General features: G+C 55.5%; 1 protein-coding gene across 1 annotated transcript; it reads right to left on the bottom strand.

Annotated features, from left to right (window-relative positions):
* Window positions 1-302: 302 nt before the first annotated feature.
* Window positions 303-14895, bottom strand: TGM1 (transglutaminase 1). The gene is made up of 15 exons (XM_065941402.1): window positions 14813-14895; window positions 13772-14083; window positions 13427-13615; window positions 12204-12452; window positions 11697-11815; window positions 11482-11589; window positions 10887-11061; window positions 10340-10478; window positions 10104-10207; window positions 7365-7453; window positions 6668-6821; window positions 6279-6560; window positions 5988-6148; window positions 5514-5650; window positions 303-613 (listed from the first exon to the last, which is right to left on the bottom strand). Exons 1-15 carry the CDS (start codon window positions 14835-14837, stop codon window positions 388-390), a joined length of 2469 nt encoding a protein of 822 aa, XP_065797474.1. The 5' UTR covers window positions 14838-14895; the 3' UTR covers window positions 303-387.
* Between the last annotated feature and the right edge of the window lie 1898 nt (window positions 14896-16793).

The following is a 16793-nucleotide window of genomic DNA, read 5'->3' as shown; positions in this document are numbered from 1 at the left end:
GGGGTGGGGGGAGACTGGCCAGGGAAGCACTGGAGGCTGTCCTGATGCCAAGTGGCCTCCATTAAGAGCTGTTGAGGGGTGCCATTGGTGATGTGCCAACCACGCTTCTCAGAACTAGGGGTGTCAGACATGCCAAGCTGCATCCCCAGGATAGGCCGTGGGCCCACACTCCTTAGCTTGGCATAGACTGACGCATGGACAGAACAGCAGCTTCATTAAAAAACAGTTTATTAGCATCTATGTCTAGCATCTGTGCAAATGAGATCGGCTCCCCCCAGGGGCCGGGTGTCCGCACCTGAGCCCCTGGGGAGCCTCTTTGCCGCAGGCCCTGTCTTGAGGCAGTGTCCTTGCTCGTCCGACATCAGTCCCATTGCTCCTGGCCCAGGGCTAAGCCCCACCTCGAGAGGCCATGGGGATGGCTTCTCCTGAGCGACTGTTGCCTCTAGTGGCTGAGAAGGCCCTGCCTCCGGCGGCCGGGGCTACGTCCACCTGGATGACCCCGTGCACCTGGGAGAGCTGTGGGCTATCCAAGCTGGCAATGAGCTGGCGGGGGCCTGGTCTCACAGGGACGAATGTCTGGCGCAGGGTCACTGTCTCGTTGCCCCCAATGTCCCTGTGGGCAGAGATAGGGTCATGGGCCTGGGGTGACAGGGTGTGGAGTGGGGAGTAAGGGCTGATGGGGAAGCTGGAAGGAAGGAGCAGAAGGCGGAGCCCTTCCGGCATTTCTGGGCTCAGCTGGAATCTCTACACCCACGACCTAACCTACTGACGGAGGACAAAGCCTGAACCCCAAGTCCGCCTCCACAAAGCTTGATCAGTGGCTGCCCAGCCAGCTGCCGGAGCTGGAAATCTCCTCGGCATTCAGAACTCCTCCCTCCCTGCTCTCACAAACATCTGGGCAAAGACCGTGCACAGCCTCCTCCCTCTCCATCGCCAGTGCACCTGCCCCAACCAGGTCAGCCCCATCCCCTGGTGGGTTTCCAAGATCAAGGAAACTTCACAAGGAGACTTTGGGGTTTGACACAGTGTTGCCAAATACTTCCAGGCTTGCCAAGAAAAAAGGTGGAAGAAAAGGAATTCTCCTCTGCTACGATCACCTCTTACGATGTTATCTCAAAAAAAAAAAAAAACCCAAAACAAACAAAACAAAACTGTAGTCCCCCAAAAGACAAACAAACAAAACTGGAGTCCCTCCCAAGAACAGACAATTGGCATCTTTAAATTAAATTGACACACACTCATGTGTGTATGTGAGAGACAGAAATACACATGCTGGTGTACACACACACACACCCCTCTCAGTGTCTTTATTTTCTTCCTTCCTATGGCTGGTGTGTACACACACACACACACACACCCCTCAGTGTCTTTATTTTCTTCCTTTCTATGGCTGGTGTACACACACACACACACACACACACACACACACACACACACACACACACACCTCAGTGTCTTTATTTTCTTCCTTCCTATGGCCCTCTAGTTCCAGATCACCCCTCCAGGAATTTACAATTTCACCTGCCTTCTAACTGCCTTCCTTGCCTCTCATCTCATTTTCCATTCATTTTTCCAATCACTCAGAGGTGAACTGAGCCTTTCAAGGGCTTGGCTTCCTTGTTGCTTAGGAGATAGATGAAACTGTAGCTCCCTAACCTGACACACAGGCTCACTCTGACTCACCCCGCCTGCCTGCGATCATTGCCCCCCCCCCCCCACATTCTTCATTCCTTCTGCCCACCAGCCCCAGTGAGCTCCACCCCTCCCCTGAATTCACAGTGTTTTCATGCCTTGCCCCTGGGCTGCCTCCAGACCCACTTCACACCTCCTCTTCAGTGAGGACTCCCTGGAGCATCTCCTGCCCTCAGGAAAATGAATCTCACCTTTCTCTGAGCTCCTCCAGCAATCTGCGCCTATGCAGACACATTGACTGTGACTGAATGTATATTGCAGTTGTTCACACCTGTTAGCATCTGTCCTTTCCTGCCTCTGCCTGAAACCCTTACCTCTGGCCCCTGCTAAACTTGAGCCTGCCTTGGGGATCATTTCTGGAGCCAGACTTGTGCAAACACCACAGTCCTTCAAGGGAATGAGCCAACATCCCAACATCAAGGATGAGCTATCCTTGGGGCAAAACATTTAGCTTGGAGCCTGCTGCCAAGGGACGTCCCTGGACCACTCTGTACTCCTTCTACCCCATTAACTGTGTAGTTTAGAACACGTACCAGTCATCCTCACTTTCTGATGTAAATTAGAAGTGAATATAAAATGAGGGCGTGGGATCAGATGGTCTTGAAGGTGCCTCCAAGCTCTATGAAGGTGAGAAGTAGGAAAGTCTGGAACATAGAAGTCTATAGCCTACCTGATAGGTTGTCGACTTAATTTCTAGACTTCCTATCAGAATATCCAACTTGAAATTCAGTCTACAATTTAACAGGTAGGCTATACATACTCTGCATGCATGCTCAGTTGCCTCAGTCATCTCCGACTCTGAGACCCTATGCCCTGAAGCCCGCCAGGCTCCTTTGTCCATGGGATTCTTCAGGCAAGAATACCGGAGTGGGTTGCTATGCCCTCCTCCAGGGCATCTTCCCAACCCAGGGATAGAACTTGCATCTGCTACAGCTCCTGCATTGCAGGTGGATTCTTTACCACTGAGTTACAGCAGAAGCCTCAAGTTGTACTCTGCCTGGTAACAAATCTGTGTTTTTAATTTGTGCCCACTTTTCCATTGATATGAGGTTAAAGGTTGTTTGGGTTCAGACCAGCCTTCATAAGTCTATTTACCCATACTATAATTGAACTGTGGGGCTTCTCCAGTGGCTCAGGGGTAATGAATTTTCTGCAGTGCAGAAGACTCAGGAGACACGGGTTTGATCCCCGGGTCAGGAAGATCCCCTGGAGGAGGGCATGGCAACCCACTCCAGTATTCTTGCCTAGGGAATCCCCATGGAGAGAGGAGCCTGGTGGGCTTCAGTCCATAGGGTCACAAAGAGTCGGACACAATTGAAGCGACTGAGCGCACACACATGTGTAATTGAACTGTACTATTTCAGAGCCTAGCCTTTATTTATAAGGTTATTTCCAAGATAAATTGCTCTCTAGGTTCCAACGAGGGATGTCAAGATCTCTCCCTACCCTGATCTTAGCGTCTGGCGAGACCTTGGCTGAACCCTGGTTTGAGAGTTGAAGGCAAACACATCAGCTACTAATGCAGGAATGTGCCCACAACTGAGTGCCAGTAATAAAACCAACTCCCTGACAGGACATCAGAACTTAGACATCCAAATTAGCATTGTCTTTGATGCTAATTTGAGTATTAGTAGCAAATTAGCATTTATGTTCTTGTTTAACCACACTGAACATTTTAAAAAGCTCCTCTCAGATTTTCCTTCACAGCCATTTAAAACCACACACATATTACATGTACCCACTTGGGCGTACACTCACACCTGGCCAAGTCACTGTCCCTCCTTTACAGTCAAGGTTCATTTCTGATTGAGAAGGGCATTATGACCCACCTGGCTCGCTTATTTACCTTATTAATCAGTCTTAGTTCTAAATGACTTGAGGCTGTTTCCCCAAAGTCAAATCCACTCCCTTAGAAGACCACCCTAAGGACATTCTAGAGAATATGATTCAGGCTCTGGGGGAAATCCCCGAGAAGGGTTTGGAACAGACTTCTAGCTTCCCCTGGTGACTGCTTTAGTGGTGACAACAGCCACCTGGAGGAGTAAGCGCTGGAATGTTTATTAAGTGGCCAGTCAGCAGGTGGGGTGGCATGCCTTATGCCATAATGAGGCTCCATACCACAGCCATTGATGTGCAAATGAGAGTGAAGTCATGCCAATTTTGGAATCGCTTGGGTTTGCCAAGAAGTTTGTTCAGGGGTTTTCTCTAAGATGTTAGGGAAAAACCCAAATGAACTTTTTGGCCAGCCAACAATACACCCAAATCAGCAGCTCGGGGCTCTCACCTGTGCTGGAGGCCCCGCCTGGGCTCACAGTAGCTGGAGGAGCCACAGAATGTCAACTGAGGACCTGCCTCGAGAAACCACCACCCAACCCTCTCATTTACTGGGGGGAGACTGGGCCCTTGCACTGGCGCGACTCTCACACGAGCCCCACAGTTGAAGAGAGGGGCTGAGTCTCCAGTGCTCAGTGCGGGAGGTGCTTGCCTTACTCCCTGGAAGGGGAGAGAATCAAAGATCTGGCAGGGAAGCTGCGGGGAGCCCAGCTCCGGGGACCCCGCAGGACAGGGGAACCTCTGTCTGTCAGCAGCAGGTGAGAGACCCCAGTAGGTAGGTTGTCTGGGAGTTCCAAGCTCCGCTCTCTAAGCTGCCAGAAACCCTTTTAGGGTGACAGGAGGAGAGTGCTCCTTTGAGAGGTGTCCCATCACTCAGGAGCCCAGGATGGGGCAAAGGCCAGAACAGCAGCCTTTTTCAGCTCTGGCCTGTTGGCGAAAGTGGCAGCCACCCCCAGGCAGAGCCTGTGTGTGTGGGGAGAGGGATGGGTAGGTTGGTCAGGGACCCTCTGCTTCCCCACCCAGCCCCTCTGTGAATGCAGTCACTTTCCCTCGGGTGCTCTTTACTGAATGAGGAAAAAGCCTGCCCCTGTCACCAGAAAGCTGAGCTTAAAGGTCAGCCTCTGGCCTTCTCTGCTTTCCCTGTTCCTGCATGTGTGAGTCCATGTCAGAGATGACAGCATGGCCTGGGAACACGGCCTTGGGACTGGCTGGGCACACAGCCTTCCCTGGCTTGGGATTAGGCCCCAGCAGGTGGCATAAGGGCCTGAGGCACAGGACTCTCTCCTTAGGAACTGCTTGCTGTGGTTGTGGCACCAGCCCAGCAACCAGCTTGAGAGCCTGTGTGAGGTGCTCGCCGTGGCGGAGGAGTGGAGCCTGCCCCTTAGGAGCCGAGACACTCTGGGAGATGTGGCCACCAGCCGCCCCATCTGTAAAGGGGGGACAGCTACCAGCAGAGCACTGATGCTGTGCCCAGCACCACGCTGAGGGCTCTGCATGCATGGTCTCCTGTGATTCTCAGAGCTAGGTTATTACTGTTATCCCCACTTTACAGGTGAGAAAACTGAGGCACGGAGAAGATCATACATATAGCACACAGCCCATGAGTGATGAAGCTGGGACCTGAAGCGCATCATATGATTATCTCTTTAAAGGGTACTGGGGGTCTCCAAATGAGCTTACATTCCTGAAAGTGCCTGCTCAACTCTTGAGTGCTGGGTGAGAGTAGTGACAAATTACTAGTGATCCCTTTGTGAGGTTTTAGCTCCCTAACAAGCCAGCAAGGCAGGTCAGGGACACCGAGGAGCACTGCCTGAAGCAGGCCTTCTTAGCACTGGCTGGGTTGAACTGAGTCAGGAGGTGTTGCTGGCCGGCCCCAAGTGACAGACCTTACTGTCCTGACCTGAGCAGGAGAGGGACAAAGGTGGGACCCATGCATCCGGGAGGCTGGCAAGGGCAGTGGCCGGGGCAGAAGGAGGGGCTGCACTCACCCAACATTGAGGATCTTGGGCCTCTGCAACCCAGAGCCCTCGAGCCGGAAGACGACATTGGTGAGGGTGACAGGCAGCGGGTTCTTGAAGACAATCTGTACTTCGCACTCCTGGCCAACCACGGCTGCTCCCAGTAACTGAGACAGAAAGAGACCCCATCATCAGAGCCTTGGGCCAAATTGATGGGCCTGGACACTCCCACCAGAGAGGGAGAGAAAGCTCCATAGAATGAAGACCACCCTGACCCCACATTCCTGCCTCTGGGGGAGGGCTCACCCAAAGCCAGAGAGGAAACTCTAACCTACTCCCCAGCTGAAGCCACCCCAGAGTAAGGGAAATGAGATTTGATTTTCCAGAAAAGGGAACCAAAGCCCAAGAGCCCAGGCTGGTCCCTGACCTCCTCCCACCACTGCTTCTGGCCTAGTGCCCTCCGCCTCACCCGCCAATCCCCCCCAGCCCAGCCCGCTGCTCTACCGTGAGACTGAGGTCTGGGGTACGCAGACGGAAGGTGTGCTGCTTGGCCAGCACCTGCCCGTTCTCCTTCACGTGGCCTGAGACGTTGAGCAGCATGGCCCCCTGGTCTACGAGGTGGACCCGGTATTCCTTGTAGGCCACGGGCATGGTCACGCGCTCCGCTGCGGGGAAGAGGCCTGGCGTCACCGAGGCCTGCTTCCCCAGACCCGGCCTCTCCGGGTCTCCGTGTCCCCGGCCCTGGGGTACCCAGCTGTGGAGGGGGGTGCTACAGGCTGGGGAAGGGGCACTCACAGGCCCCTGGCGCCAGCACCACCTCCTTCTTGCTCTCCTTGAAGACGGATCCCGTGACGCCGGTGTAGAAGGTAACAGAGAGGTAGAGATGCAGCTTCACGGTGCGGGGGCTGCTGCCGCGGTTGGTCAGCACCACGCAGACCATCAGGTCCTGCCCCATCACTGCGTCCTGCGCCTCCACCTGCACGGCCACATCCTCCGCCGAGTCCCGGGTGGCATACACATTGGGTTTGCTGCCATGGGCAGCTGCGGTCTCCACTGCCTTCCGTTCTGCTTCTGAGCCTGGGGGTTGGGAGTCAAGGGTGAGCTTACAGCTGCTCTTGGGTCGGGGGGGCGCTTGGAGGGCACGCTTGGTGTGGCCAGAGCTGGCCGGGATGGGGAGCTGATACCTTCTGGGTGCTTATAGGTGTGTGTGATGTCTTCCCGCATGTTGGAGCCGATGGCCTTCGTAATGATGAGTGAGCCAATAGCCTTCTCCTCCACATACACGATCTTGAAGCTGCCGTCATCCTGTCGCTGCCAGTAAACCTTGTCACTGTTCACCTGTCAGGAGGGCGGTTGTGGGGGGCGCGAACCAGGAATGAATGAGCCAGAGGGTCTGAGGGTGGGCCTGACCCCCCAGCTGCCTTCCCCGGATCCTAGGAACTGCAGGGAAGGCTGGATCCAAAGGTTGGGAGCTTCCTGGCAGAGCGAAACTGGGAGACTTCTTTTCTTTCTTTTTTTTTGAGACTTTTCAAGCTGAGCCAGAAAAGGCCAGACAGCAGGAAAGAAGTTGATTTGGGAGGCTCCTCACGGTGCGTTGGGCATTAATAACAGTAATCCCTTGCACTCACTTGCTGACTCCATGACTTATAAAGCAGTTTCATACCCATTATTTCTTTTGATCCTGAGCACAGAAAGCAGAGCAGCCATTATTATGGCTTTTTACAGTTGGGGAAACTAAGATTTGTAGAATGAGTGACCTGCCCAAAGTCACACGGGTAGTTGGTCAGCAGTGGGGCAGGACCGGAGAACCTAGGACCAACGCCAGTGCCCCGGTCTCCCCAGGCTGCCCACGAAGGCACCAGGCGCACGCACAGTCCTCACCTCTGCAAAAATGAAGGGTGTGTCGTACTTCATGTAGACCAAGCCATTCTTGATGGACTGCACAGAGCAGGGCCCACAGCAGAAGATGCCTACAGGAGTGAGGGCGCCACAGGGGTGAGAGATCCAAGGAGGCTGAGTGGGACCCCCAGATCCTGGGCCCACCCTTCCAAGCCCACCCAGTGCCCACTGCCCGGGTTCAGACCCCACCAGTCCAGATTCTCTGGTGGCTCAGACGGTATAGAGTCTGTCTGCAATGCAGGAGACTTGGGTTCGATCCCTGGGTCAGGAAGATACCCTGAAGAAGGAAATGGCAACCCACTCCAATATTCTCGCCTGGAAAATCCCATGGACGGAGGAGCCCGGCAGGCTACAGTCCATGGGGTCACAAAGAGTCGGACACGACTGACCGATTTCACTTCACAGTCCAGCTCAGGGAGGGCAAACAAACGGGAGAACAGTACTGTTTTGCTTCAGTCATTGGTGGGGGTGAGGGGGTCGGGGCAACTGTGGGGACAAGCCTGCCTTGTTAACCAAATTGCTGGCACACTTCCTCCACTGGCTGAAGCTGGATGTCAGCTGTCTGTGACTCCCAGAGGTCAAGACCCCACCCCACCTACCCCATCCTACATCAGAACAAACCCAGAACCCCTTATGGCTCTGCTTGCCAGCTGGGAGAGCGATGACATCACAGTCACCATTCCAGAAAGGTCCAGAACCACCCTCAGTTCCACAGCCCACGGTATCCTCTCTGTGGGGAGGTGACAGGGGAGCTGGTAGGAAACAGTGTCTGTCTTCAACGTGCTCCGGAAGGCTTTCTGGAGGACATAGGCTGATAGAGAGGAGGCGTGGCTGAGAGGACACAGAACAGGAAGTGAGGGATGTCCAACGGCAGAGAATCTTAGAATATACCTTGAACTAGGGTCTCCTTTTACAGATGGGGAAACAGGCTCAGCAAGGCAAAGTGAATTCCAGGAGACACAAGACAGACGGACACAGAGAGACTGGAAGGAGCTAATCCTTATTAAGTAGCTACTAAGCTCCAGTCATGCTGCTAGTCTAATATGCTTTCTCATTTGATCCTCCCAATCACCCTATAAGGTATACATCATCCCCATATTACAAACAAGAACACCAGAGCCCAGAGGTGCAAGGAACTGGCCTAAATGACATATCTAAGAAGTGATCAAGCTAGAATCAAGCCTGGGCCTGGCTGGCCTCAGAATCCCTGCCTGCCACCTAGCCCACCCACTTCCTAGAGCGGGGACTGGAACTCAGGTCTCCTGGTGTCCTGTGACAGGCTATTTAAATATAACAGGCATCTCTGGGGTTGTAAAACTCAGGGGGCACTATTTACAGAGATGATTGAGAGGGAGGGGTCTGGTCAGAGACCAGAAGGGGAGGTAGGCTAGGGGAAGGCTATCTGACTCAGGGTGAGGAAGGGAGAAGCGGGAGGCGGGGAGGGAAGAAGCAATTGGAGGGGCAGGTGGGGGCCACCTGGGGCCAGATTATTAAGTGGGAAGGGTGTGGGGGACCTGTTTGAGATCTAATCTTGTTTTTGACCACACCTCACCATGCAAAACTTCCCCCACCAGGGACTGAACCTGTGGCCCTGGCAGCAGAAGTATGGCGTCTTAACCACTGGACCACCAGGAAGGTCTGGAGAGATCTTATTTTTGCAGAAATGTGCATTGCGGAAAAAAGACTAGTAGGTTATGTCATCAGTGATTATTTCTTAGGCCGGACTGGGTTATAGAAGCTGTTATCTTCTTTGAACCTACCTGAACCCTAATTTTTTTCCCCATACCATACGTATAACTCAGTGGAGCAATGAGAGGAACTTGGTAAAAGCAAGACTATGTGTCAAAAGAGAGGAAGTCAGGGGCTGGGTTCACTCTGCTGCTGACCTAACACTGTGCCCCAGAGAAAGACTCTAACCCAGCCGATCTGCAACATCACCAGGGGAACTTTCAAAAACACAGGTTTCTGGAATCTATTCCCGGAATTCAGGCCTAGAAATTTCCTTGAAATAAAACTGAAACCACCTGAGAGAGAACAGGAAATTTTACAATTTATGTTATGCAATTCTGTACATTTTTTTTCTTCTAAGCATGTTTTACTTAAAACAGTGCTTAGTCACTCAATTGTGTTCGACTTATTACGACCCCATGGACTGTAGCCCACCAGGCTCCTCTGTCTGTGGAATTCTCCAGGCAAGAACACTGGAGTGGGTTGCCATGCCCTCTCCTCCAGGGTCTCTTCCTGAGCCAAGGATCAAACCTGCATCTCCTGCATTGGCAGGCGAATTCTTTACTACTGAGTCACCTGGGAAGCTCTTTACTTAAAATAGTGACTTTTTAAACTATAAAAATATATATATAAATAAAAAGGTCTTCCAATTAATTACCTCCAGGACACGTAAATAAAAATGTTAAGTGGGAAAAGTGGATTGGCGGGTGAGGGACACCTCTCACTGAATTCTCTCAAATCTTTGGACTTTTGAGCCATCTGGGTGTAATAACCATGATAAATAAATAAAATTTGGGCACATAATTATGCAGAAAGTTGAAAATAAATGAAGGGTCACATGGTGATTGCCCTCATGAGTCCGTCTGAAGAACTGTGGCGCTGAAGGACCTGACTCCAAGGCCCCGTCCAGGACACTGGCGTTTGCTCCCCTAGCTGGGGACACAGGGAGGGGCCCCCAGTGGGGTCTGGGCGCCAGGCAGGGGCCCTGCTCACCACTGCTGGTCTCCTGGGGTGTGGCGTCTACAACCTGCCACCCATCGAAGCCCGAGGGCAGATCTGGCCTCTTCATCCAACAGTCGTTCCACACGTGGAAGTTCCTGGATGAAGGTAGATGGAGGGCTCGGTGAGCTGCCTACTGGGGCCTCCCCAGCCTCCCCTGCTCTCGGCATCCAGGCCTCGGTCTCCGGTCATCAGCAGGGACAGGCAGCCCAGCCCGGCCCCAGCCTCACCAGACAGAATCATGGTTCAGGTGCTCCAGGGGCTTCATGTTCTCGTCAAAGTAGATGTCCATGGTGAGGGAAGTGTCTGTGTCGTGTGCGGAGTTGAAGTTGGTGACAGTACGGGTGGCCAGGCCCAGGCAGCGCAGCACTGTGCGGGGGAGGGTGCAGACTTGGGGTTCAGGGCCCAGGGCCAGGGCAGCGGTAGGGGGGCAGGTGAGGCATGAGGTCAGGAATAGCAAGGGGACACGGGCAACTGGGGTTGCCGAGCTGGGGCAGGGGTCACTAGGGTCAAGTTCACCGAGCCAGGGAGTGTTGGGGGTTAGGGGAAGCCAGGCCACCTGCCTGGCTTTGTGCCTGCCTGTCCCTTCTCCCTCCTCTCCTCCAGGCCTTTCTGGGTTGTTAACACTAATTAATGATAATTAAGGCCAGCCTGCCAGCCACCCCCGCCTGTCCCTGCACTGTAGCCACAACTGGGCTGGGCTCACGAAGGTGGAGCCTAGCTTCCTTCCATCCTCCGTGTAGGGCCCAGGCGGTTCCCGTCCCATCCCTCCAATACCTGTGGTGGTCACACCGGCGAAGACCCAGCACTGACCAAAGGGGACAGAGTTGCCGGTGCGTAGGTAGCTGAGAAGGATCTCCACGCTGCCCACCCACGCTGATGGGTTGGTGCCGCGGGAATAATCTCCAGACCAGTTCCCAATCAGGACCCCATTGTCATCCAAGGAGTTCACCTGTCCAGGACAGGATGGCGTGGGGCAGAGTTGGGGGAGAGGCTCAGGACCTGCCATGTGGTCCCCAGCCTAGCCCCTGGCCCTGCAACCATCCCTGACCCCTAACCGCTCAGGATTCGGAGGCAGCCTGAGTCCAGCCTGCCCCTCCCGCAGCCCTCTGCCCCCCCATCCTGGTCTGACACAGGAATGTGAATCCTGGGTGTGCCAAGGTTAGGGTTTGGCCCTACATTCCACTAGAGCTGGAACAGGAGCCAGGAAGGGGAGGGTTAGGGGGCAGGTTGGGAGGGGAGATGAGTGAGATCCCTTCCCACTGTACCTTTTGCAAGGGCTGGGGTCCTGGAAGAATCAGAAAGGGTAGGAGTGGGGGTGGGAGACAGCAGGCAGGGACTCAGTAGGGCTCAGAGACGCAAGGGAGCTCACCATGGCAGAGATGACCCGGGAGACACTGACGGGGTCCCCGCGGCCTCCATAGGGCATGCCCCGCCGGTCCAGGATGTACAGGCAGGCGTCCAGCACCCCGTGGTCAAACTGGGGGGAGCCAGGGCAGAGGTGACCTTTAGGCTAGCACCTGCACCCCCACCCCGCCTCACCTGCCTCTAGCGCCCCCGGGTGCACGAGGCCCCAGCCAACCATACCTGGCCATAGTTCCAGGTCCGCTCGCCAATCTGCGCTTCTGTCCCATAGTAAATTCGCCCCGACTCATTAAGCACGTACTCCTGCCGCCAGTCCTCATGGTCCACATACACGATGTCCTCTGTGTCCCCAAAACACACATGCCTGGTCCCCTTCAGCCCTCTCCCTGGGTCCCACCTGCCCCTCGGCTGCTTCTGCAGGGCTCATGACCGCAGGGGAAAAGCAGGGATGCTTCTAGCCTGACAGCACTGCTTCCAGGAAGGATGGAGCAAACAGGATAGGGATAATGGGAGAAGGGTGGCTGTCACCAGGACCCTTCACCAGGAGAGGTGATGTGGCTCTGTGACCTTGGGCTGGTCACTTCTCTACGTCCTGCATCGAGGTCCTCTCACCTGGACACTGGGAGGCTGGCTTCTCCTAGGGCTAGGCACCCAGGCACGAAGCCAGATCTAGTAAAGGAAGTCCTACCTGCCCTCCCCTCCTGTCCACATTTTGCTCCAGCAGCTCACCTGGGCACCAGGGATTGAAGAGGATGTAGATCTCGTTGCGGGGGTCGAAGGGCAATTGGAACTCTCCAGCTTCGCAGCGTGTGCGGATGGTGAACTGAAACTTGCCAATGATGGCGTTGGGGGAGGTGTGGACCCGTAGGTTCAGATTCTGCCCACTGGACTTGGTCACCTGGGCTTTCCAGCCTCCACTGCCCCCCTTGCCCACCGGGATAATCACATGGGTGCCCTTGCCCACTTCGGGATTGTTTCCTGCCGTGGGGGAAACACTGATTAGCTGCTGCAGCCCACTTGAAGCAGGGGGATGGAGCCCTGGACTTCTTTCAGCCCCACCCAGGATGTGTGTCCCGAGTTGGACAATTGCCTGGGCCAGATTGAGAACAGCTCTGTCCCCACCCAATGCATGCCCACATGTCAGGGCAGAGCTCCAGTCCAACATCCCAAACCTGTTCCCTCCGCACTTAACTTGGAGGTGAGTAGAAGAGACCAGGTCACTGTCACCCTCTGCCTGCCTGACCGTCCCAATACCTGGGCTGGAGGAGCAGAGCCGCCCTGTCTGGGTCTAGGTGTCCCTGCCCCACATGAAAGCGCAGTTCCTGTCCTGAAAGTCTGCCTGCTCTCTGGGGCTGCAGCTTCCAGAGCCCAGGGCATCCCTGCTGGAGGTGGTAAGGGTACCTGGGAAATTAGAGGCTGGGGTGGGCAAGGCTAGGCCCTAATCAAAGGGTACCAGGAGTCACCCGCCCCCGGCGGCAGCATAATCACCAGCCTAGGCAGTCAGTGGCCACCAAGCAATACAATGAGGGAGGCATCGGCCCTGGGTCATGGGTACAGAGAGACAGATTGGACAGAGAGTGAAGTCACATCCTGGGGAAGGAGGGCAAATCCAGAAAGAAAGATACACAAAAGCAGCAACACTGGAGAGGATGCGGTAGTAAGGATCCAAAGAAAAAGTATATTGAGACAAATGCTCTGGGAGGCTTGGAGAGGGTGAGCTTAGGAAACGAAAACAGGGAAGCCAAGACCCTCCCTCTGGGGGACATACTTACATGATTACACCTGCCTTAGCTGGCAGGGGCAAGGAGTGGGGTAAGGGAGGAGCCTAAAGACACCCCTGTGACCCTAATACCACGGCTGGGAGCCCTGCTAACCAGCCCCCTATCCGTACTCCACCCTACCTGGGGTCTTCACCACTACCATCCCCATCCCCCATTGCAGCCTCCACTGACCGATGCACAGCTCCAGGGTGACATGATCGGAGGACTCATAGGGACGAGACAGGAAGAGGACCATATGGAAAGGCTGCCCACGTCGGAGAATCAGCTCATCGTACTCGAACTCGTCCGTGTGGTGCTCTCGGCGGTTCTGGTCTGAGCGTGAACTCAGCAGATCCACACCAGTCACCACCAGCATTCCCTCTGCAAAGCCACAGCTCCGGCTCAGCAAAGCTTCACGGGGAGTCCAGGCTCCCCTCCCCGACAACTAGCCTCCCAGGCCCCCAGAGATGTCAGAATGAGCCTCAGGCCCCATTAAGGCATTTTGGCTCTCAGAGAGCATGGCCAGGTGGGCCTCACCCCGGATGGTGCCATCTCCAGCTGCGTTTACAGCGCTGCCCCGGGAGCCAGGCCGGCGGGAGTCTGAGCCCCGGGAGTCGGGTCTTCGGCTCCTGGAGCCAGACCCTCGAGCTCCCCGGTCTCCACGGCGCTCAGGGCCCCAGTCATCGTCTTCTGTGTTCCGGCAAGAGCAGCAGCCACAGCAGCGCGCCCAGAAGGAACGGCCCCCACGGCGAGACCGTCTGTCTGGCTCTGGTTCCGGCTCTGGAGAAGGTGTGGTGGGGGGCTGCCAGGGGTTTCCGCCCCAGCGGCCCATATCCGAGCGAGGACCGCCTGTGTGGAAGAGGCAGGGAGGCTCTGATCACTCACTCAGCCCTCCTTTACCCCCACAGGATGCTCCAGTCAGCTCACCCATAAACCCTCCATCCAGAGGGCTGATTCCGTCCCAGCCAGATGACAGATGATCTGCCCCTGACCCTGAGATTCTCTCAGATCCACCCAGAGACCTTCCCCACAGACTCCTCTCAGACTCACGTAAAGAAACTTCCCACATTAGAGAGACGAGTCTTTTTCCCCTCTCACCCTCACACGGACATCCTCAAAAGCAGATGCCCAATCCAGAAACCTGCTCCAGGACTCACCCCAGGAAACGAGTGCACGCTTGTCACAGCCTCGAGAGGCGGCAGCGCAGACCATCCTGAGCCTGCTCCCCCTGCCAGCTCCTCAGTCTAGAGATCCAATGCTGACAGCCTCAAGGACCCATTACTTAGAAGGAACCCCCCACCCACTGCTCCCTGCATTAGACAGATGAGCGACATTCACCACTGGGGGTCCTGGCATTTCCCCACGTCGTCGGGTCAAACAGCCGCGAGGAGTTGCTGGGAGGGGTCGGGGGCGGAGGTGCCTGAAGTCAGGCTTCCTCTGCAGGGTATCTCCGCCGGGAGCCTCGCTGGGGCGGACAGGCTCTGACTGGCCCGCACTCCACCTTCTTGGGACCCGACCTCGGCCCCCAGACAGCATCGCTGGGGTTCAGCATCGCAGTGCACCGTCGGAGCCCCTCACCTGATGAAGGTGTTGGCGACGGCATCTCTGAGTCCCGCGGCGGAGGTGGAACAGGTCGGGACGGATGGGACTGGATAGACTCCGCCGCACGAATGGAAGGCGTGGGGCGGGCCGGTAAGTGGTTTTTAAGGGGGGAGGGCGGGGCCGAGCTTCTGGGGAAAAGGGGAAGGAAGGTTGCTTCGGCCCCCACTTGGGGGAGGTCCAGCGTCTGGGGGCCGGGAAGTGACGCTGGGCCACACCCTCTTTTCCCTTTCGAGGAACCAGGGACCGACGTGTAGGGAGTCTGTGAGGGCTCAAGTTGGAGACTCGGTGAGACCACCTGTCTGACGGATGCTGCCCGCCAAACTGGGTGCCTCAGAAGAAACTTCTCAGCGGAGAAGCTCAGAGGGCAACGGGGCAGGGAACCCCTTCCACCCACACCTCTATCCAGCAGACTTGCTCTTCCCAAGCTCAGGCTGCCTGCCTGTCTCTGAAACTGCCCATGGGCTGGCTCTAGGACTCATCCAGCCCAGGGAGGTCCCTGGATCCCAAGTTGTTACAGACTGGTGACATCAGCACCTGGCCCTCAGACTGGCTCCACCAGCCAGCCCTGGACCTGCCGGCTCTACCAGATCCTCTGACCCTGCCATCCACCTGTTCTTCCTTCTTCCTCTGGCTCTGCCAAGCCCCCAGTATGAGTGAGAGCTGCTCCCTGCTCCCTGGGTCCCTCCACCTTTGGGATTAGGAAAGTCAGAGTGGAAGCTATCTCGGGGTTTGGAGGTGACTTTGGTCTTTGCTCTGAGGCTCAGGGGGAAATGAAGTCTCTCTCCCCAGGCTGCAGAGTACCCCCTTCTTCCACTGAGACAAATGTCTGGTGAGCTGGAGGCCGGGGTTCTCAACTTGGAATTCTTCCTAGGAATCCTGACCAACCGGCTGCAGCCACCTGCCCAATTCCATCCCAACCCTGGGAGAAACACCACAGAGGCCACCGAGAGAACCCCAAGGCAAAGAGGAGGTCAGGCATCTTCTGGAAGGTTGGGACCCTGCTCTTGGGTTCTTTTCTCTCCATCCTGCCATTGTCCCAGCTCTGCCCATGGGACACTGAACAGAAGACAGTAAAAGCAGGGAGGGCAAGGAGATACAAGAAAGCTGCCTAGAGGAGAGGCTGAGTTTGGTGATGCATGGGGCAGGGAGGTGCCTTGGGGAGTGAGGACAGAGGCTCCAGGACCTGGCAGAGCCCTCCACACCCCCATGACCTATTCCTGTCCAAGTTGAAGCTCCAGACCTGGCAGGGGGTGTCTAACCCCACCTCCAGCTCATTCAAGAGCAGAAATCACACTAGCAGAAATCAAATTTCCAGGCAGGTATCAGGCAGGTCAGCCAAAGGGCTTCATGGAAGGCTGTTTGTGTATCACTCTGGATACAGAAAGGGCAGGGAGGGCCCTGAGAGCCCAGTGTGTGTACATGTAGGCCCAGGTATTTTCTCAGGGAAACAGGAAAATGCCTGGTCACATTCTCTCCATCCTGTTTCAATCAATCTTTCTGTTTCCCCACCCAGCCAGGTTTGAGTCAGGGCCCTCACCCCTGAGCCACTCCCCTTTCCTCCCGGGAGGCTCAAGTGCCCCAGGGCTTTCAGAGTCAGGACAAGGTACTTGTGTGTGTTGGAGGGGGGACCCTGGGTAAAAGACACCATCTCAGTACTTCAGGAGCTAAGGCCAGGTTCTGCCCAATCCAGAAGCAAGAACATGAATCTAGAATCCCAGACCAAGTTGCAGAGACAGCTTGGCTCCAGCACTTGAGCTCAGCAACCTTGGGTGCGTCTGAACAGCAGTTTCCTCATCAGCACAATGGGCCTAATCATCTCGGCTCTGAGAGCTTGCGGGCATCAAGTGGGATCAAGTATTTTCAAGGGCTCTTTATCCTGGGCATGCTACTCATGGAGACTAATAGTGTTGTTATAAGAGAGTGGAACCAGGGTACTCTGACCCACACCTGCTGGGAA

The sequence above is a fragment of the Muntiacus reevesi genome, chromosome 7, assembly GCF_963930625.1.
Source record: "Muntiacus reevesi chromosome 7, mMunRee1.1, whole genome shotgun sequence".
NCBI lineage: Eukaryota > Metazoa > Chordata > Mammalia > Artiodactyla > Cervidae > Muntiacus > Muntiacus reevesi.
This window is presented reverse-complemented; position numbering and strand designations above follow the sequence as displayed.